At 37.5% G+C, this 23439-nt stretch overlaps 1 protein-coding gene across 3 annotated transcripts; it reads left to right on the forward strand.

Moving 5' to 3' along the window:
- Nucleotides 1-8562: 8562 nt before the first annotated feature.
- Nucleotides 8563-21865, forward strand: LOC132853861 (interleukin-17 receptor E). Of its 3 annotated transcripts, none has more exons than XM_060881871.1 (17): nt 8563-8789; nt 14327-14342; nt 14443-14535; nt 14702-14802; nt 15636-15728; nt 16018-16135; nt 16222-16385; nt 16500-16568; nt 17059-17125; nt 17266-17444; nt 18340-18387; nt 19178-19223; nt 19355-19509; nt 19685-19750; nt 19848-19899; nt 19975-20082; nt 20204-21865. In XM_060881871.1, exons 1-17 carry the CDS (start codon nt 8682-8684, stop codon nt 21064-21066), a joined length of 2346 nt encoding a protein of 781 aa, XP_060737854.1. In that variant the 5' UTR covers nt 8563-8681; the 3' UTR covers nt 21067-21865. The 3 variants fall into 3 exon arrangements, with proteins under 3 accessions (XP_060737854.1, XP_060737855.1, XP_060737857.1); XM_060881872.1 differs by having other exon boundaries at nt 14705-14802; XM_060881874.1 differs by having other exon boundaries at nt 16018-16141; nt 16246-16385; nt 20204-21864.
- The last annotated feature ends 1574 nt before the right edge of the window (nt 21866-23439 follow it).

Genomic DNA, 23439 nt, shown 5'->3' on the forward strand with positions numbered 1-23439 from the left:
GTGTACACGTTAAAACAATTAGCGTTACAATGTTGTACAGTCTGTCTAGCTGACAGAATGTACAACATCATAACACAAGCTTTTACAAAAGGAGGCAATTTGAGGCAAGTTGAGAAATGTGTGTAAAGGAGTAGTAAGATGTTTCTCAGCTTGGCAATATTTCTAAGGTGGAAGAAGGCTGTTTTTGTAATATGGGCGATGTGATTTTCAAACGACAAGTTGCTGTCTAATACAACACCCAGGTCTTTCACTGTCGAGCTACTAGTAACAGTACATCCCTCTAAATGGAAGTTAAATTGCGAGAGTTTCTGTGTGCTGGTTTTTGGACCTATAAGTAGTATTTCTGTCTTATCAGATATTAGTCAGGAATATTACTGTACATACTCACTTTATTAGAGAAACCTACTATATACTACACTCTGGCGACTATGTTAGCCTTGAGGTTTAATGTATTATGATGTCAGAGCTGCTTTTCTCCTTAAGATTAAAAAAAAATGTTTGTTTGATTGACAGTAGCCGTCCTGTCCTGCTTGACCTGCATACCTCTAATTTCTCTTGTGAACAAAGCACTTCTGCCCACAGAACTGCCACAAAATTGATGTATTTTTTCCGTATTGTGATGTTCATTGCGAACAATAGTGGTTTCTACTGAGTTTCCAGTGCACTTTTTTAGGCATAAAAAGACCATAGAAATAGATCTTTAGACTGCAGATCTTGACCAAATCTTGTTTGGATCGTTAGACCATTCTCCGTACAGTAATGACGCCTTCTCTTATCTCCAAAAAAGACATTTCATTTATATAATTAGCCTTTCTGTTATGTATTCTCTCTCTGTTTTTAATGCGGTACGTATTATATGTACGGATTGAAAATGCCTTCTTCGGCTGCAATATTCATACACATGCATCATTTTTTAGAGCTTCTGCAAAAGATTTTCTGCAAAAGATTTCCTTTCTTTTTCCTTATCAGTATCTAGTAAACACAGCCAGCTATGCAGCCAGAAAACAAAATGTAGAATGCATTTCAGTTACAGTAACAGATCCTGAAAATGTAAATGAGATAAAGATCATGAGTCATCGCCCACTTATGTAAAGGATGTTTAGTCGTGCTGTGTTCTCGTCACTCATGAAATTCTTTGAGAAACTTGTAAGACCTCATCTGTCTGGCTCAGTAAACAAATCCTTTATGTTACGTTTGCTTAGAAACAAAAGACAGGCGCTTGGTAACTGCTATGAGGAAGAATTATATTTACGAGCATTTCCAAGCATTGGCGTAATTTTGCTTGCAAAATTTGGGAAGAGGGTTAATGGATGGGGGTTTTAATAGATATGCTAATGCTAATTGCATTAAAAATAGTAATAAATAAAAAATAAAAAAAAGCTTTGTCATAGCTACAGTACAGTAGTGTCCTTACAGAAGTTTCTATCTTTCTATCTATCTACTCATCTTTCATCCATCATTTAATCTGTCTAATCTATCCATATGTCTAAAAGGTATCTATTTAGTGGTTTACTTACGAGAGGAAAATCACAAATATAAATATTCTTTCTTTTCTATGTGCAATACATATACACACAATGTAGCTCTAAAACTCTAAATCCTACTTTTGTATTTTTACTGTATTTTGTATTTGTTGGTCTGTTCTAAATTGTGTATTACATGGTCTCAGGGTCTCAGATTTCTCATGTGGAAGGTAAAAGGAACTGAACTGAACGTGTCTGCTTAAACCCTTTTTCTCTCTTCTGCATCTTGTTATGAAGCAGGGTCAGGATTCTCTACTCTATTGAAACTAGGCAACAAATACTTTAAGCGTGTTTGCTGTTACCTGTCAAGGCATCATTTATGGATTTATTATGACTTATTAAGACATTCATTCATTCATTCATTCATCTTCTACCACTTATCCAAACTACCTCGGGTCACGGGGAGCCTGTGCCTATCTCAGGCGTCATCGGGCATCAAGGCAGGATACACCCTGGACGGAGTGCCAACCCATCGCAGGGCACACACACTCTCATTCACTCACGCAATCACATACTACATACTACGGACAATTTTTCCAGAGATGCCAATCAACCTACCATGCATGTCTTTGGACCGGGGGAGGAAACCGGAGTATCCGGAGGAAACCCCCGAGGCACGGGGAGAACATGCAAACTCCACACACACAAGGCGTAGGTGGGAATCGAACCCCCAACCCTGGAGGTGTGAGGCGAACGTGCTAACCACTAAGCCACCGTGCCCCCCCTTATTAAGACATGAAGTTCCTAAATATTTGATTTAAAACTCCTCTGCATGCTGAATGTAGTTTATAGGTCATTATGTGACATCAGAATATTGCAGTGAGGATTTCTTAAATAGAAAGTAGAATTAGACTGTTCATCAAAGCAAGAGCTTATGAGAGGTACATTGGTGGCATCCTGCAGATTCTTTGCCCGGAGGTGCATTTAAACCAGAAATTGTCTTTTGTCTGTTGTGTCTTTTGAATGATAAATATTTTCTATGTGCAAAAAAATCCCAGGAGATCAGCATGTACTGTATGTATTGTAAAAAAAAAAAGATTGTAAGTTTAAATCCCAGGGCCACTAAGCTGCCACTGCTGAGATCGTGAGCAAGGCCCATAAAATAGACAAATGCAGATCGATCTGAATAAGGGTGTCTGCCAAAATGGCAGAAATGTAATCATCTATCAATCCAACTATGGTTGTGTATATATTTACGTATCAGCCATAAGATTAAAACTACCTGTTTAGGTCCCCCTTGTGCCATCAGCTCAAACCCATGAGGCATCGACTCCAAAATACCTCTGAAAGTGCTGTAGTATTTGGCACCACTTTACCAGCAGATCCTTTAAGTCCTGTAAGTTATGAACTGTGGCCTCCACAGATGGAACTTGTTTGTCCGGCACATCCCACAGGTGACCATGATACTGAAATCTGGGGAATTTCAAGGCAAAGTGAACAGCTTGAAGCCTTTGATATGTTCACAACCATTTCTGGACCATTTATTTAGTGTGTCAGGATGCATTATATCGTACAATAGACCACTAACGCATGGAGTACCATTGCCAGGAAGTGGTGTACTTGATCTGTCACAATGGTTAGGAAAAGAAAACTATTTTGAAGTTTAATCATTTGGGGAAAATGATCATTGTTGCTTCTTGTACAGTATAGCAAAATGCCTCGATTGGAGTCAATCTCCCCAATGTAAATCTACAGAAACAATAGATCTAATGTATGTGATTAAGCAGTGTACAGTTTGTTAGATAACAGCTCTATAACTGCAATAAATCTGTTGAGCACTGATAGAATCTAGTGGTTGAGCAAAGGCAATAATTTAAGCAGCAATCACAGTTTTGTGGCAGGATGAAACCCTTGATTCTATATCTTAGCAGTTTCTTTGATGCTAATATATAAGGCTCTGTTGTAAATCAGGTAAAATGCAGTCAAATTTTGCAACATGGTTTAAATGTTTCTAGTATGATTACTTATGATTACCAGAATTATTGGCACCCATTGACATTTAAAATGTATATTATATTTTGTATAATAACACAAGTTATTCTAGAATTGCCAATCTGCCACTATTGGGCCCTTGAGCAAGGCCCTTAACCCTCCCTGCTTCAGCGGCACTATATCACAGCTGTCCCTGCCCTCGGTTCCCATCTTCCAAAGCTGAGATATTCAAAGAAAAGAATTACACCATAATGTAGTTTGTGGTAATAATAAAGGCTTCTTCTGCTTCCTCTTATAATTAAGTCAGAATTAAAGCGGCAATGCAGAGGTTAGAATGTGCTGTGACCCTAGTAAAAATGCAGTGTAGTATTATGCTTGTGTTGAAGTAAGAGTGTGACTTCCTGTACCTTTCTGTTACAGTGAAACTGCCGTAGTCTACTGGACAATCAGCTCCAGGACTGTTTGGCCAGTATGGCATAGAGAATGTGTTTGCTAGTGTCCACCATCTGCCTTTCTACCAGCATTTCCAAAGTGTCCTGTTCATATCCTGATTAACTTATTCCAGTCCATTTTTGTTCTCATACCTTCCAGAAACTTTTATGATGTGGGATGAGAGACAATGTTTCCAGGACCATGATGTAATATATACAGTACGGTAAACGCGGCAAAAAGACGGAGTTTTAGCTCAGTGCTGATGGCATTGGACTACTGATCAGAAGGTTGTGAGATCAAATCCTTAAGGCACATAACTGCTCAGTATAAATGAGATAAATGTAAGTCTCATAAGGTTGAAAAACTACATCTGCCAAAATGCACACCGTAAAAGATTTCCAGATGGTTACACTAAGAAATGAAAGCTCTCCTGCTGCATTGGGGATAAGCTTTGTTTTAAATCACAAGTGGTCTAGACATCAAGTTTCCCTTTTGAGAACTTATAAACTTCAGTTCAATATCCAAAACGTGAATAGCAACTGGAGTTAAAAAGAAGTTCACGAAACTTAATGGATCTATCATGGTCTACAGTGTACAATAGAACTCTAACTACATCATATAACACTGTTAAACTTCAGCAAATGAAATCCAGCTAAACTGCAGAATTGTACATCTATTAGTTCCTACACCGGCATTTCAACCTACATTTTTCCTCCTATAATGTAAGTTTTATTGCTCAGAGAGTGTATTTAAGAAGGTGGTGTATTTATTCTGGTTACTGTTAATCTTTTACCGACTGACATTTTCAAAAGAATTTTTCTTTCAGAAGAAGAAGAAAAAGAAGAAGAAGAAGAACAGAAGACCAATGTCTTTATGACATTCTTCTTATTAGTGTCTGATGTGAAACAATCTACATAATTTTATCCAAAAACACTTCAAAATGACGCCAGATACGATTTAATAATATTGTTATATTGTTACATACTGTTAACCTACAAATTTCCCTTATTCATTGAAGCAGAATGTAAAAAAAAGATTTTTCTAGGTATAGAAGAGTATAGAACACCACTGAAGAAATAACAGCTTCACTGTGGGACAGTGGTGATAAAGTTCAAAGCCCCACGTTGTGCGATAAGATCAGCGCTCTTGTTTTGCTCTCGTTTGCTCTTTTTACATACTTTGATGTCCTTAAATTTGCAAAGTTCAACAAACATGCTATGTGCTGAACAAATGAGCAAAAAGAACTGGTAGGTGTGAAAACTTATTGGTTGCATAAAACAATTTAACCTTTGTTGAGATTTTACATTATAACAAACATAACCTTTGACTCTGTTCTCTCGATTTGTTTTAGTTATGCACTTTGTTTTGATTAAATTATTTGTTTGATGTAATATACGTAAATACCACCGACCGAACTGCCTGTACATACTAGTACATACTAGTATATTATTATATTATATTATTCATAAATTTTCTACCGCTTATCCGAACTACCTCGTGCCACGGGGAGCCTGTGCCTATCTCAGGCGTCATCGGGCATCAAGGCAGGATACACAGGATACACCCTGGACGGAGTGCCAACCCATCGCAGGGCACACACACACTCTCATTCACTCACGCAATCACACACTACAGACAATTTTCCAGAGATGCCAATCAACCTACCATGCATGTCTTTGGACTGGGGGAGGAAACCGGAGTACACGGAGGAAACCCCCGAGGCACAGGGAGAACATGCAAACTCCACACACACAAGACGGAGGCGGGAATCGAACCCCGACCCTGGAGGTGTTAGGCGAACGTGCTAACCACTAAGCCACCGGCACAGGCTCCCCGTGACCCGAGGTAGTTAGCCAATACATGGCTAATAACTATGTGGCACCATGTAGACAGGGTTGAAACTAGGATATAATTCACATGATGTGATGCTCTTCTCACGTTATATACCATAATGCTGAACCCTGAAACTTAAAACTCAGTTCTAATGTCTGATATGTTTTCCTTCCATAAACTGCTCTGCAAATCACCTCTGAGGTTAATGTACAAGCAGTATTTAACTAGCATTTAACTATTTTACAAACCTCTCACAGGTCTCATAAACACTCACATAGATATACATTCACACATATACTCAAAGATATGTATCGTAACTATATAAGACGTGTGCTGCATATCTATCAACAAGAAATTAATATCTGGAACCTTAGCGACTCATCAGAAACATAATACTGCATTAACGCAAACCTAAAGTTTAGTCTTCAGCTGTTGACTGGATCTAGAAGTGCAAGTTTTTCCACATAGTAGACTCCATTGTGCTGCTAGATTATCAGGACAATGCTGTAAATGAGAGAAGAAGAAAAAACCTTCAGACCTTACTAGTTGCCACCAAACGTATAGAGAACAATACTAAATCTAATAATCATGACTGACAACAAATATTAAATTAAATAGCACAAGGGATATTGGGTATGGCATGAAATAGTGCTTGGGAGCACAGGTAAGTCAGTAACAAAATGTGTCTGAGAATCAGTGACATTTATTTAGCTTCTAAAAATGCACAATTTTAGAAACACTACTGTGGCTTAGGTTCAGTTTGAACTGCTGTTACAGATCAACTTACACAAGAATAACAAGTGAAAATGCTTTGCCCAGGTCTAAATCTGTATCAATGACTGTCACTCAACATAGCCCTTTACTAGTTGTGGTCCTTATTAAGGGTTACCACAGCAGATCATATGGCGGACGTAATGTGTATGATTTTGGCTCAGATTTTACACCAGATGCCTTTACTGATGCAACCTTCCCATCTTATTGCTGAAGCACCAGGGGAGAGTGTGCTAATAGTTCAACCATATATATATATATACATAAATAATACATAAAACTGCACATAACTAAGAATAAAATATACTAACAGTTATCCAGTGCAAGATGGATAGTACAATGCAATACAATACAATAATGTACACAATGCAGCACTGACCAGTGTACAGTAAAGATTATATAATAGTTAAAAGTTTAAAGGCTAACATCATCAGATCATACAAAAAAGATGTTACAAGATCAAGAAACTTCTTCAACAGTTTCTTGTAATGTGGATCTGAATAGATTAGTGTGCTAGTGTGTGTTTGTTGTACAGGCTATGGGGTACTGATCAGAAGGTTGTGGATTCAAATCCCAGCTACTGTTCTGCTTTTAATCAAGCATCTTTAACCCTCTCTACTCCATGGTGCTATGTCATGACTGGCACTGATGTGAAGTCTTTCTTTGAGGTCGTTGTCTCAGACTCAGACTCTCAGACTGCTTTGCATCAGATCCAATCATCCAGTGAGGGTTTAGTAACTATTTCTGCGGTACATTTCAGCAGCCACAGCTTATGTGACAATTAATTACTTCAGTGACTTTAAGAAAATACCATGAAAGAATATTAGTGTGTATTTTGTGTGTACTGTATGTGTGTGCAGGATCAGGAAGTCACATTTCTTTATCTGCCACGTGTAACAGGGTTCTGTGAATCCAACGAGCATTCTTTACCCTTTTTATGCTCGTTGCTTGGAGTGTATACATTCCGGAACGTGTATGTAATTTCATGCATGTGTTGGTGCCTATGTATGTAGGTGGGTATGTTTCCAGTCACGGGTTTCAGAATGACTTTAGAAACACATGAAAATATGTTTGGTAGCTCTGCTTGTTTGTCTTTGATGAATATGCTAATAATTTTGGAAAGATCACGACCCGTCACAGGAAGCAAATTCTGAGTAACACGATTATTATGGTCTGTACAGCATTTTAAACTTTAACACCGAGTTATATCTGAGCTTATATTAACTGCTGAAACATAATCATTAACAAGGAAACCAGCAGCAAAAGCACAGTGAATGAAGGGTAACATCAAATGGTTGAGTAACTAATTTAAAGATACACAGTGATCAGAGAGTCTCCTTTACCCCCCAAAGTCTCGTGGTAATAGGTAGGTGGAAGGAAAAGAATTGTCAGTGCTGTTCAACTTCTATAAGGAAATGTCTGGCAGGCTGATAGATGCATATTGGCCTTAGTGCAAAGAACAAGCTGACTAGCATGCAGTAGGCATCATAATCAGTTCATGACATAATGCTTAAGATAAATAACGGCAATATGTAATTACAAAATTATGATGGTATCCAAACCCAAATCCATATGATTCATCCAAAAGTTATTATTTTTTTTTTGCCCAAATGTATTTATTTATTTTTATTTAATTTGATTTATTACATTTTTATTTGTTATAACTTATATTATGTATATACAGTATAAATAAATTGAATATATTATTTGTAATGCTTATAACTAAAAATAAAACAAGATATTTAATATATATATATATATATATTAAATGTATATATATTTTATGTTTTTTTTGTCCCTCAAGATTTTGTTTGATGTTATAACATGAATTAAGTTTTGAAGACTTTATTAACATTAAGTTTTGACTTTCACTTATCAGGGCATAAAATATTATACAGACTTCAATTTTGTTGCTCTTACACGTTTGTTCTGTTTTATTGTATACAGTATTATTGTTTGTTTGTTTTTTTCCACGCGTCTCATTGGTGGTGTGGGGAATTGCGTGGGCGGGGCTTCGCGTCTACACGGTTAAACCACCTCTAAACACATCTTCAGTCTTACTGTAGTCTCTTAGTGGAGCGACATGAAGGAAGTCGTCTATACAACTTACTCTATGAGTTTGTTCTGTTTGCTCGCCAGTCGACATGTGATATTAGACAGTACGTCGTGAAAACACCGGAAACAGGTCCAATGCGCGTACAAGGCGTGTTCACGTGTGCAGTCGTCGCTCTCCACTTGTTCTTGTTCACGTCGTCTCTCGAGACCCGACGAGAAAATAATGTACTCGTGGTCAAAGAGGTAAGGAATTTTTTTTGTTTTATGTAAAGTTTTTTAACATAAAAAAAAGACACGTGAGCCCAAAAACACGTGAGAAATCACACGTGCGTGACTATGTAATTAGAGGAGATAAACTCGTGAAAGTTCGTTTCAAAACCTTCAGGTTTTGGTTTCTCCTCCACCTGACACCTTGTGAATAATATGTGATGGGAAGCCACATGACATGTGAAACTTTATTTCTGAAAATAAATAAAGGAATTATTGTTTTTATCAGTAAAAAAAACAAAACAACAACAACAAATAGATGTGAATGATATGTGATCACATTACATCACTCACAGCATGACATGGTGAAATGTGTGTGATTCTGACATGAAGGTGTTTTCATCCTCGGTTCAACAAGACAAAAGAAACTACTGGGTTTAAAAACATCTGGAATGATTACAGAAAACTTTAGATCAATTAATAATGCAGATTAGAAGAAGCAGAAGCAGATTAGTAGAATTTACTGCACAGCAAAAGTAAATATGTACATTCTAGAAGCCACTGTGTTGAAGCGAGGGGTGAGAACTTAGTGATGGAGCGGAAAATACAGAAGGTGTTTTAGAACGTTTATAAATTCCCCCTCCCATGTTCTCTCAGTCTGATTATATGTTGTGACAGAGAATGAGTCAGGCAAAGAAAGCCTATTATGTTCTCCTGCTCTTAAATCTTCAGAAATCTATAGAAATTCTATTACCAAATGCAAATCGTGCCACGGGTTCCAAGAGCTTAAATGGGTTCCAGTTTAAATGACTCGTGTCGGCTAAAATCTGAAGACAAAAGATGAATATGAATAAGGATGAGGTTCACTTCTGAGCCTGGTTCCTCTCAAGGTTTCTTCCTCATGTCCTCTCTTGGAGTTTTTCCTTGCCGCCGTCACCTCTGGCTTGCTTAGGGATAGGGATAGATATACAGTATAGTATTTTAAACTTTAAGTTAATTTTTTTTTTTAATTAATTTTAAACTTTAATTGTATATAATAATTTATATTCTTTCTTCTTCTTCTTCTTCTTCTTCTTCTTCTTCTTCTTCTTCTTCTTATTATTATTATTATTATTATTAATTTATTTATTTTTTTTCTCTCTCTCTCTTTTGTTTCCATAATTCTGTAAAGCTGCTTTGAGACAATGGGAATTGTTAAAAGCGCTATACAAATAAATTGAATTGAACTGAATATGCGAAATTCAAATTTAGCCAAATTTATTTCCTAATATTTGCACTTCCATATTCTAGAGGTGTTAAACAAGTGAGTATTAGCAGATAGTATTTAAAATTAATAGTAAACCTGTAGTATAGTAAATAGCACAAAATATGTGGTTGCCTATCTCTCGCTCGCAATGACTTCTGTACATCAAGCCAGCGACCCGTTAGCGTCAGCAAACTGTTGTTCTTGTCTTTTGATGAGTTTTCCAGATTTGTACCACAGCTTCTTTCACTTATTGTTTGTTTTGAGGGGGAGGGGGTTTCCCTGCAGTCTACTCTACAGTAGGTGAAATGATCAATTCTGGTCAGTTAAAAGCTCTGGTTATTGTCCTGGCCAGTCTAAATCCTTCCCCCCAACGAAGTCCTTAGTTGTGTCGGCATTGTGGTTTGGGTCGTTTTCTTGCTGCATAATTAAGGTCCTCTAAATTATTGAGTGAGTGGTTTTAATCCTGTGATATGGCCTTTATTTATTCTCCCAAAGTCTTCATTGAATAGTGCGGAGGTTGTTGGTGATGACACTAATTGTAGTTTTTGGGGTTTTGTTCACAGCTTTCACAATGTTTCTGTCATCAACCACTGCTGTTTTCATTGGCTGACTTTTTTGGTGTCAGTTTGTTAGTTTGTGAATAGTTTCTCACCTTCATAATGACTTGCTTTTCTTCCATAGGCAGCTCTTTGACTTTTGTGTTGGAATTTTTTTATTAACAAAATGCAATTTTTATAGGTGACACAGGGCTCAAACCTAGAGCAGACACTTAGAGAGGTATTACGGGTTTTAACAATCAATCTAACAGGGCACATCTGGGCAACATGAAACACCCGTTAGTTGCTTGTTCTAATATTTTTGATCATTTGAAAAAGTGTGTATGCTGTAGCCTGTTTTTTTACATTTCTAACATTTCTTTCTAACCAGCTTTTACTTTCAGATCTTGAAAAATCTTAAATTATCCATTTAACATTAACAATGCAATGCGGATTAATGTATAATGTCACATTTATTTCAGTAGTGCCACTTAATATATATGCTGACTGCTCCAAGCCTAAAGTAGCAAGAAACGTCGTATCAGTATGAATTTAGAGTTAAAATATTTTCCAATCTGATCCACTGACACATTTTATGCGGGAAACATGCTGACCGAGACAACCCAGATTACGAATCATAAAGCATGCAGCCATTTCTGCAACGATGTTTTGCATTACTTTGCAACAGAACCTTGCAGCGCACGGCTTGGGAAATGGAAGCCAAAAAACTTTGAGTTAGAGTTTGAAAAGTTTTAATAATGGTTTAAAGAAATGACCTTAAATTTAATCTGAAAATGAGCGAATCTGAATTTGTGAACACTTAAAAAATCGAATTGATTGCTATTAGATGCTTCTATTTTATAAATATTAAAAATGAAATATCTGACCACTAAAACTACTTTACATTTAGGTTAATTGGAAATACGTAATTACGGGTTTCAGCTTAATAATTTTAAATTCAGTATCGCTTATATGTCACTGTTGGGAGTTCGGAACTTTTTTTTGCTTGCATAATTTGTTACTACAGTAAGTTACTGGCCTCGTAATTACAATTGTGCAACGGTATCAGGTTTGTCCCTTTCACATCGTGACCTGCTTTAGGTCACTGTATGACTTCTTGTCATCTATATATGAATAAAAGTTCACCCCATAGGATTACGAGCGGAGACATCTCAATTTACCAGAACTGCTTTGTAATTTGGTGTCATTCAGCCACATTAGTTTGTAGGCAGAGTTTTACTGGAAAGATAGAGAGGAGGTCCTTCTGTTGACGTCCTTTACGTGTTCTCAACGATTTGTTCTCAACGATTTGTTTATGTGTTCTCAACGGTTTGTAGCATCACTTCAAAACTAAGACAACATTCTTTCTTGCTTGTGTAATTGGGTGAATGCAAATTTTTCACCTGAATATTATTTAATAACAAAATAAACATGAAAAAAGTAATTAATAAAATTCTATGATTAAAAGCAATTCTAATTATGTAATTACATTATTACATTTATTACATAAAGAAATCAAACAAACTGAATGAACTATATTTGACAATACTCTAATAATAAAATAAGGGAGTCAAATAAAATAATAAAAGATGTAATTATATAGGATAGAAAGGATTATAATTACTATATAGTGGAGGAAAAGGTAATAATTGTGTTGTACTTCATCAGCTATTTGCTACAAACATTTTCTGATAAAAAGCATGTTAGTAAATCTGTGGCGCACACAAATAAAAAAGTTTTGGCTGAAACTGAAAATTGGCTGAAACCGAAATTCAGTACAGGACTGGGCTGAAAACAAACGTGACAAAAACACTTGGATCTTTATTAATAGCTACACAGGTTAAGATATTAATCAGCTCATAATTTAGTTAACAGGCCATGATGGTGGATTTAGACTGTTGGGCTTCAAATGACAAAGCCTAATGTAACTAAACTATCATTGTAAACTCAGAATATAGGAAACACATTTGGTTAACCGGATCGTAGTTTCTGCCACTGAGATATCTGTGTGAAATCTAATTGTATGTCATTGTGAAAAATGTCTCTGTGCTGCACTGCGCACACACTTATTTGATGTGCACATGTTAAATGTGTCACATTTGAATTATGCAGCGAGAGGAAGTAGGTTAGGTATCACAAGAAACACACCTCTTCATAATGTTTCTATTCAAATCTGGTCACTTGTGTTTCATACAGTAGCTCTTCACTACATTACAGCTTGATACAGTCATCATAATAGCAGGGACATACACAGTGTATATATATATGTTACGGGTTGAACCATGATCTTCTGAGATCCAGTGTTACATTCTCATATAATTTTTCTTTTAAATTTAAAATCATGAAATTAGACCCTCGTTTCTTAAAACCTACTTAAATGAACATATGAAAAAAAACACATTTATGACATTAGGCAGACGACCTTATCCAGAGCGAGCAATTTAGGGATAAGGGCCTTGATCTAGGGGCCCAGCAGTGGCACTTTGGTAGACCTGTGATTCGAACTCGCAACCTTATGATTGGTAAACCGACCAACCAAAACCAATTGGTTAACCACTAAGCTACCACATACCCACATGTTTACTATAATGAACACATCGGTTTTGTGGGTAGGAGGGTCGGTGGGTTTAGGGTGGTTTGGGGCTTGGGATTTTCTCCCCATTTTCTAACTGGGAATGGTGGCCACATGCAATATCCAAGTGGGAAAGGAGAAGGCCAATAGTTGTTTCTTCCAAAACATGTGAAACACAGTGCAGCATCTTCCACATTCATTGAGCTTACAGATGCTAAAGTGTGGCTAGTGTTTCTGTTATTGCCACCCAGATGCCAAGGCCAGTTTGCTTTGCTTGGCTCCTATCCTATCCACGATGAGTCTTGCGTTCCTGAGTCTTGCTGATTCTGTTTAATTCCCAGTTATTTCCTGACTTAACTCATGTGTACTCCTTGGGAACATCAACTAATTGTTAGGCAACTTCATTGCTAGCTGCCGAATTAGGAAGCCACTTTAAATTCATAAAGTTAAAGTAAATAAAGTTTTATTCATTTTTATAACCAACCTTGGAGGCCAGGTGTGTTCTGGAAATAAATTAATTTAGCACACACATCTGAACGTCAGCTGGCTTCCGTGTATTTCTGACCAGATATTGAACTATGCTTGTATCCACATCATGATTAAAGCCAGCTCCTTTATTATCAAGTTCACTGAATATTGTTTTCCACCATAAATGTTATTGCATATTATAGTACCACTAAAGCTGTTTACCTAGATATCCTGTTTCTTATCAGCTTGCTATATTACATCTAATTATTTACTTAGCACTTGGTTAACCCTTCAAACTCCCAGGACCGCTTATACTTTGTCAGGTCAAAGCTTCTATTTCTTCGTAACTACATAGTTATGTAGTTTAGATTAGTTAGTTTCAAACTAGATTTACGTTAGATTAGCTGTAGCTTCTGAATCATTTGTAGTATTTATAGGTTTTAAGATTTAGTAGTTTTAGTAGTAGTAGTAGTTTAGAGTTCAATATATTCATTAAAAAACAATATTTTTATGTCATTGGTTTGGATTTGAATAGTCACATACTTTTTGAGATTAGCATAATTAGCATAGAGTTGCTAGCAGATATTTGTCCACATACATGTCACCTTTCTCCAGTGTGTTACATTTGAGAAAAGCAATACCGTTAAAATGACTGAAGAAGTAAAACCATGTTTAAGGGTAGTTTGGGAATGGAGCAATTAAGGCCAAAGAGTAAAACTTAAAACCTTTTGTCTTCTTCCTCCCTTTTTAGAAATGGTCCAATGCTGGTAAGTTGAAGTTCTATATTTTCTACAGCTTTTTTATTCCAATCTGTCCCTTTTAGCTTTCTTTGCATGTTTTTTGCATGCTTTTCAAATGTTTTCACAGACAAGAAGCAGATCATGCCGTGGATAAACCTCTCAACGGTTAATAAGGGTTACGATGCGTGCGTGAGACTGCGTCTGCACATAAAGCCCCTGTGTAAGTAAACACAATAACGGGCACGAGTTTGCATGCGGCTCACCATACACCTGATAATGACGACAATGATTGTGCTTGTATCACAGCCATTACTTCATCTGTTTATCTCTTGCCATCTATTCATGTCATCTCTTTTTATTTTTTTTATTTTTTATTTTTTTTGCAGCAGCCAATAAAACCCTACGGATCGAGTTCTATGAATTAGGCGTAAGAAATTTCTGTAATCTTTTGATTCAGAGAGGTCGTCATGACAACGACACTATTTCGGTAAGTCTTTAGCACGAGCTCGATCAAAGGTCGATGCATTGTTTAACACATTTATTAATAAGTCCCCTTATTTATAAACCTTTTAAAGGAAGACATTTAATTTGTTTATTATCATTTTGTAACATTATTGACTGAAATAAGTCTGGTTTAAATAATCTGGTATAAAATAAAGTTGTATACCTTAATCTGATTGGACATCACAACTCGGACTGTGGTACTGACTGTAATTAAAATTACAGGTTTATATAAGCCCAATAATAACCAGATAAAAAAAATTACAATTGCTTATATGGGGAGGTTTTCCATAATGGTAAAATGTACGTATTTAATTCAGAGCTTGACACTAGAGTTCCTAAACTTTCTGGGCAAATGACTTCGAATGGTCATTATGACTACTCTTATGACTCCAAGTCTCTATTACCTTTGTATTATATGTTTTTCATGTAATTTATAACTACATTTAATATTAATACACTGTCTAAATAAGTGTTTAAGCAGTTTGATTATGAACATTTTAGATCATTTTGTTTCAGGTTTCAGTTAAAAATCTTACTGTTCAACTTAGTAGATATAAACAGATTTTGTAGTAAAACACAAGGAGTAAACAACAATACAACAACTAATAAAGGTCTTCACATAGAACCAGTGAAAACAATAAGGCAAACAACTAATGATAGGACTGGAGGAAATGAGGCTGTTTCTCTTAGTGAATTCTTACAAATTTTTTTATGTATAACATGTTTTTTTAAGTGTAACATCAGTAAAAGGCAGTTGTATTTTTTTATCACTAATAATCATGTCCTATACTTTTTTTTGTTTGGTTCCTGCTCTAGTGGAAACTGATGTTTGAGGACCAAAGTACAAATGTTAAAATCCGAAAACGCTCGTCCATCAACAAACGTCTATATATCCAGAGAGAACGTGTGGTACGATTACTTGTAATGTTTTTCCTCTTCACTGGATGACAGTGTGGACTCTTATACACTGTTCCGTTCATATTAGCTGCCAGTTTTGCAGTTTCACAGTAGCATTTGAATTAATAGAAATTTTGTCCAGTATACATATTAATACACAGTAACATGCACAGAACCACAGAAATACACAAGCCTTATAGTGTAATATTTGGGAATGTAACCTGTGAATATTAAGGAAAATATTTTGCTGTTATAATGCTTGAAGTTGTCGCGCTTACGGTGATACTTTCTCGCCCTCTAGTGGGAGTTGCAGTATGACTGTTTTATGGCTAGTGGAGGCAGTACAGTCCACGTGGCTGTGTATGACTTAAACCAAACACTCATTAAGGACTTGTACACTGTGGAACACCCACCAAAAGGTCCAGGTACCTCAGATCTACTTTTTCTTCTATCTCTCTCTCCCCCTCGTTCACTTTGAATCTTGTCTGCCTTGATATCTTTCCAGTCACTGTCACTTTCTTGCCACCAGATTGTGGAGTGCCCTCATATAAAGTAACACCGGATATCCTTTCGAAGCACTTTATCGTTGACGTGGAGGAGGGCAAATTTGTGCACATGAGGTTATGCCGTGAAATATTCGCAATTTGTACAAATATCACTTCCCAAATGGTGAGAGTGCTTGGTTCATAAATCTCCCAATTAGGAATTAGTTGTGCAAAAAATTTATATACCAAGTTGTATATGTTTAAAAAAAAATAGCTTACAGAGAATTTTTTGTTTCAGATCAATTCTACACTTAATCACACAGTCACGTTAAAGCTTCCTTACTTGGTGCCCTGTTTATGCGTGCAGGTAAGGTACTGACTTTTAAAAACCACATTATTTTACACATGCAGTATATTTGTCATTGTAAGTCACCAGTCCCTGTACTATTTAGTTGCCAGTACTGCTTTTCATAGCAATAGCATCCATCAGTGGGTGGAGCAACTAGCATTCTTGCAGTTAAATGAAACATTCTTGATGGATAATTAGTGTTTGTTTATAAAATTTATCATCATATCAATCTGCATCATATCAAATGTATACGAGATGAAGGAGAAGCAGCGTGTGCTCTTTGTCTCTGATCACGTATCACATCTTCACTCTCAATGCACCATTCGCTCCATATTTACATAACGCCCACCTCTAGTCATCCACGGTCACTGTCACTCATGTTACTGGAAGTCAGCAGCTCTAACCGAAAACTAATGATCTCCGATTGTGTGAACGTTGCATAACAACAAAAACCTAGTCATAGTCTTTTAACCAATCAGAATAAAAAACAATATTTTCCTGTTCAAAGGTGTATTACCCTGGAGTCGATACCAGAAGACCCACCGTCTGTCCACTAAAAGACAAAATATTGCCAGGTAAGTGGAACGGGTTTGTTTTAAGTATTTTCTCCCAGTAAAAATAAATCTTCCCCTGATCACACAATCATATAGTGCATAAAGTGTGTGTATGTGTGTATGTTATATCATTGGAGCATATATGTATATTATTATTACAGGAGGTGGAGAAGTGTTGTCCAGCAGCTCACTGAAGCTGTTTGGTAGCTCAGTTCTAAAGTGGGAGCACAAATGCCCCTCAATCCAGTTCAAACCTGATGTCTCTCTCTGTTGGCAACATATTAGAAACCACTCGCAGTGTGTTTCTGTGCAAAACTCCAGCCTGCTCATGAGCAACCTGGTGAGCGCTCAATAAATGCTGCATTCATGTAGGGTGCTGTGTAAAATACGTACAGGGCTCTAGTCTTTCAATTTTCCACAAATTCTGGTTGAACTTTTCCTGGAACTTTTTTTTCAGATAATTTTCTATGGAAATTTTTTATTTATTTAACCACAACAATGTTGAAATCTCAAATCTGATTGATCAATACAAAACAATTTAATTTTTAACAAAATTATTTTTAACAAAATAATTCGCCCCTTCTAATAAATATTCATTTATATAGTAACCTCATATTAATAATTAGGTTGTGGTGTTATTTAATCTTAGAAAAACAAAAAAAAAACACAAAAACCCCATCCACCTTTATGGTGAAGTTTCCTGTATGGAGACGTTTATTTAACGTTTATTGAACGTTTTATTGAACGTCTTCGGCGTCAGTGCTCCGTAACAGGAAGTAGGTTCAGCGCCACAGGAAAGTCTTCAGGAATGTGAAGGTTGTATCTTGTTCTGTTATAATAACGTAAGTGATAACAGGAAACTTTCATATGTTCCACAGCATTAAATGTAACTATGAGCGGTTATACGTTAATAACCTGAAAATAATTTTTATGAATCATTAGCAAACCGCTGTGGCCTATAAAGAAAAAGCAAATCATTTGGAATGTACTGTTATAGGAAAAAAAAAAGTTTTATGGTAGTACTGGCGTCACACCATCACAAAACCCTCAATATTTGTTTGGCTTTTGATTTCATTATCTTGTGTGATTTGTTTTGATGTCTTGTCTACACCTCTGTATTGTCATTGCTTGTTTCTGTTACTTGTCCTTTTTGCTCACACCTGCTTTTATTATTTTGTCTATTTGTAATCCCCATCGCTGTTACTTAGACAAAACATGTTTTTTTTTTCTTGTAGAAATACAACGTGTCTCATGTAGACAAGCATCCCCACATGTGTCTGAAGGTAAGCAGTATCATCATAGTGGTGCCGTATTTTTGGTAGACATTTTGGCCGCGTTCACACTGCAAGTCTTAATGCTCAATTCGGATATTTTGCTCAGATCTGATTTTTTTTGTTTGGCTGTTCACATTACCTTTTAAAATGTGGCCTATATCAGATACCAGTGTGAACTGTTTGCTGTTTCGAACTGACCCGCATGCGCAAACGAACAATAACAATGACGTCACACGCAGCACGCCGTTGCGCTAAAAAGTTGGCGAGGTTATGGAGGAAGTATTGTATCATCTGGTGCAAGCAAACATATCATGTAATGCTATAATGTGATGTATTCAATGCAAGCATTATGAGCTGGTTCACGTAAGCACTTTATATAACACTCTTAACACACACGTTACCAGTCACGTTTGTGTCACGTTTTCGCCGGCGCAAAAAAAAGGTTTCGCCGGCGCAAAAAGAAAAAAAAAAGGTTTCGCCGGCGCATAATTGTGACGAATGTCGATGTAGATTGACGTAAAAGTCGCATCAAATCCGCCTTGGCTGTTCACACTGCGGCCACATTGGAAAAGATCAGATTTGGGTCTGATTCAGGACCACATATGGAAGTGTTCAGATTTGAGTGTTCACACTACTCCTGAAGAAGTCTGACCTGGTCACTTGACCCCAAAAAAATCGGATTTGGGCCACTTTTACCTGCAGTGTGAACGTGGCTTTTGACTGTGTGAACATTTAAACACTTGAAGTTCTGTTTGTTCAGGTTGAATGAAAGTCTGCTTTTATCATTTGTGGTTTTTAGTTTTTTCTAAACGGTAGCCATCATGTCTTCTGCCCCTTCAGCTCAGGTAAAGTCTACAAGTCACTTTAAAACTCACTAAATGTCTTAAAGACAATTTGTTATACAGCTGCACCAATCATAAATAAATTTTCCTTCATCTCTCTCTCTCTTTCTCTTTCTCTCTGTCTGCTCCTTCAGCTGATTTATCAGAATGGGATGTTACTGTAGTTCCTGGATTTCAGCGTCTGTCCGTACGTCTGTCCTCCAATATCCCAGCGTCCTTTGCTGCCCAGCTCTGTGTGGAAGAAGGAGAAACTTGTGTCTTGAAAGAAAATGTGCACACTGTTCAGATGGTGGGTTTCCAATCCTTGCTGTCTTATTTGCTTATCGTTAACCAAACCTTAGATAAAACCGTATTTAAAAAAGCTCCAGTTTGGCGTTATGCTGCCAGTGTTACTGCGTCTGTTGTATTTTTTCGCTCATCTACTGTTACAATGCCAAATAAATATTTCTCATTGTTATTTACAGGAAGGATTAAGAGACGTGGAGATGACTGTGCCTCTTCCCTTTTTCACCCTAGGAATGTGTGTACAGGTGTGTTGACGGTTTTTCTCTTTTTGTGTATCTGTGTGTGTGATGAGTGAAATTTCTTCTGCTAACCAGTATAATGAATGAATTTTTCTCTCTGTAGGTGTGGCGGACTGAGCCTGCTCTCCGTGGAAGGAGAATCATATGTCCTGATTGTAAGTGATATTTTCTCACAAATTACAAATGTAAATACATAAATTAGAGTCGTGCTTACCATATTCCTTTCTCAGATACTCACAGGAGATGGGGTCTTATTGTTGCTGCACCACTGGGCCTCCTGGTTGCCATAACAACAGTGGGCATTGTCACCTACAACCTGATCAAACAGCAGACATCAGGTCAGTGGCAGAGTTAAAAGGCTGCAGAGAAGTGAATAGAGCATGAGGCATTTCATGTTAGCAGGATTGTTATGAACTGATGTTCTTTAAAAAGTTATTTATTTCTATCTCCGTCTTTTAGCATGGCGCTCTGCCGAAAGAAAACCCGTTTTGCTGGTCTGCTCCTCGGACGAATCTAGTCACATTTCGGCTGTGTGCGCTTTAGCCTACGGCCTGCAGGAGGAGCTTCACATGGATGTGCGCCTAGCTCAGTGGGCCCAATGCAGCACTCAGACCTCTCTGGCTCAACTAGGTCCCGCCCCCTGGCTCTACGGCCAATGCCAGCAGGTACACAGTGTAGGTGGGATGGTGCTCATAGCCTGGAGCCCTAAAGCCCAGCAGACTTTCCTCCAATGGAGAGAGAGAGCTAGTGGAGAAAAAGCGGACAAGGCGGGACAGATGGACAAAGTGCTGCTAGAAGAACGGAGCGATAAACAAGGACAAAAGTGCACAGAGAGCCAGTCTTCTATCACAGGACCAGTGTTTAATGCAAGCCTCATAAGCATGTGGGCGGGACTCCAGAGCGAGAGGCATGGTCAAGGATTTGGTCTTGTGTGTTTCCAAGGCTTAAGCAACACAAGGTGTATTCCGAAGGAGCTCAGAGGCATTCAGAGATACTGCCTTCCTAGAGATCTCTCCAACCTGATACATGAACTGGATGTAAACGTACATGGCCCAAGACACAGGGTCCAAAACTGGAGTAAATGGTGCTGTTGGTCACGCCTCTTGACAAAAGGACTGTCTTTCTGGTTGTCGCAGAGGCTCGCTCAGAGACTGGACGCATGGCTTCCTCAGACTCCAGCGAAGCCAGACAGGAAACATCTTCCAAAAAAGTCCCATAAAGATGCCAGTGAAAAGGTCTTAAGGAAAAAGTTTAAAAAGAAACGAAAAGAAAAGAAAAATATTGAAAGTCATCTTGACACACAGAAAGTGCTGCTGGGGTAATTTAGCCACACTTTCTGAATGGACATGGTGAACTAGGGCAACAAAAAAAAATCAGTTTTGCGTTGACTGACTGACATCCTTAACTTCTTAACATTACCAAAGTGTTTGTTTTTATTACCTCAAATGGTGCAAGTGTTTCCAACACATCCATCACATCTTCATCAGGCATTTCTCCAGTTACATTAACGTTATATAGAATCTATTAAAAAGTATTGAATGCTCACATTACGCTATGTTTTACTGTACAGTATAGGTGATACTTTGTTGTGTGTGTGTGTGTGTGTGAGAGAGAGAGAGAGAGAGAGAGAGAGAAATATTACTTGCTCCATGAGCCATTTGCTCCGGGTCAAATACATTGATGACCTCCTAGTAGTATCAGTTGATTATATATTGAACAAAAGAAAGTCTGTGGTCTTCGGTAATGCTTTCATTTGCAGTACCTCAGGACTGAACACCCTTGACCGAAAGATTACTCAACAGCATACAATCCCTCACTTTTTGGGTGCAACATAACAGAATCATTATGCATACATCATGAATGACTTTTATATGCACTGGTATATATATATTTTAGTATTATTTGTGAATAGTCTCAGAATCTGCAAAGAGACTGTAGTAGGCTATTGAGTATGGCCCTTAGTCCTGACCTGCTGTGTTAAGATTAGATATCTAACGTAATGAAATAATGAATGTTATGTAATGTCTAAAATCTGTTTTATTTCGTTTTTGTGAACTTTTGCAGCTCTTAATAATAAAATATATACAGCTAATAAATGCCATTTTTATTTTGTATATTTTTATATCAATTTTGGATGTTTTCATATCAATATTTTTATATAAATTTATTAAACCACACCTGCTTTAACATCTTTATATCTAGTGTCATCAGTGGATAGTCTATGATGATGGTCATACTGAACATCCTTTCAACCTACTTGGTACAGTCTGACTATTATTTTGAAAGAGTAACGATTTATAATCCAACCATAGGACGATAATTAAACACACAGCGCGGATTTTTCGTTGGCGTATGGAATCTGCAGTACGCTTCTAGATTATGTTTGTTATGAGTGTTTATAAGGAGTACTGCATCTTATGTCATTATGTGATCTTGGCAAGTGTGAACATGCACTCATGGGGTTGTTTGTTTTAGACTCCACCTAGGAGACACACAAGGATCTTTGGATCAAAGTGATATATGTATTTAGCATTAACATGTATTTAGAAGGTCTATTTTACCCTCATCCAATCTATCTCTCGCTCTCGCGTTCTCTCTCTCTCTCTCTTTCTCCCTGTTGTTCTCGCTGTCTCGCTCGCTCTTGCTCTCTCTCTCTCAGTCACTGTCATTCTCACTGTCTCACTCTCTCTCACTGTCATTCTCGCTGTCTCACTCTCTAATGCGCTCTCTCTCTCTCTCTCTCTCACTGTCGTTCTCGCTGTCTCACTCTCTAATGCTCTCTCTCTCTCACTCTCTCTCACTGTCGTTCTCGCTGTCTCGCTCTCTCATGCTCTTGCTCTCTCTCTCTCTCTCTCTCTCTCTCTCTCAGTCACTGTCGTTCTCACTCTCACTCTCTCTCACTGTCATTCTCGCTGTCTCACTCTCTAATGCTCTCTCTCTCTCTCTCTCACTGTCGTTCTCGCTGTCTCACTCTCTAATGCTCTCTCTCTCTCACTCTCTCTCACTGTCGTTCTCGCTGTCTCGCTCTCTCATGCTCTTGCTCTCTCTCTCTCTCTCTCTCTCTCTCTCTCTCTCTCAGTCACTGTCGTTCTCACTCTCACTCTCTCTCACTCTCTCTCACTGTCATTCTCGCTGTCTCACTCTCTAATGCTCTCTCTCTCTCTCACTGTCGTTCTCGCTCTCTCTCTCTCTCTCACTGTCGTTCTCGCTGTCTCGCTCTCTCATGCTCTTGCTCTCTCTCTCTCTTGCTCTACCAGTGATGACAGCACTGAAAATAGAAACTGCATTCCATTGGGGGTTGGTAGTGTAAATTCTTGTTGATGCTGTTTGGTTCCAAGCAAACATGTTACATCCTGCTTCATGCACATGATATATGAGAATATTTATATCCCACTGCTATAAATGGAAAGGCAAATCGAAACCAGTGAACAGGTATAATTCATTTTAAGTTATTTATATATTAATGTTAATATCCATTTTGCAAATTCAGAAATGTGACTGTTAGCACTAGCTATCATCTTGTCCTTTTTATTATGTTCAAATGGTAAGCCAATATGGCTAAGGACTGAAATTGCTACAATGCCAAAGCAGCATTAGTGTGTGCCAAATAAACTGTGTGCCAAATCATAATCATATAACACATGCCAGATGTTACAGGAGTACAAAACAATTAGTTTGACACATTCTGTCAAAAA

This window comes from Tachysurus vachellii, chromosome 11, assembly GCF_030014155.1.
Source record: "Tachysurus vachellii isolate PV-2020 chromosome 11, HZAU_Pvac_v1, whole genome shotgun sequence".
NCBI classification, from domain to species: domain Eukaryota; kingdom Metazoa; phylum Chordata; class Actinopteri; order Siluriformes; family Bagridae; genus Tachysurus; species Tachysurus vachellii.

Excerpts from the sequence above, each read along its gene's own strand:
- LOC132853861 (XM_060881871.1), top strand. The coding sequence starts at position 8,682 with ATGCGCGTACAAGGCGTGTTCACGTGTGCAGTCGTCGCTCTCCACTTG. Across the intron at positions 16,136-16,221 it reads TGTGGAACACCCACCAAAAG|TCACTGTCACTTTCTTGCCA; the intron begins GTCCAGGTACCT and ends ATATCTTTCCAG. Across the intron at positions 18,388-19,177 it reads ATCCCCACATGTGTCTGAAG|TTTTTTCTAAACGGTAGCCA; the intron begins GTAAGCAGTATC and ends TGTGGTTTTTAG.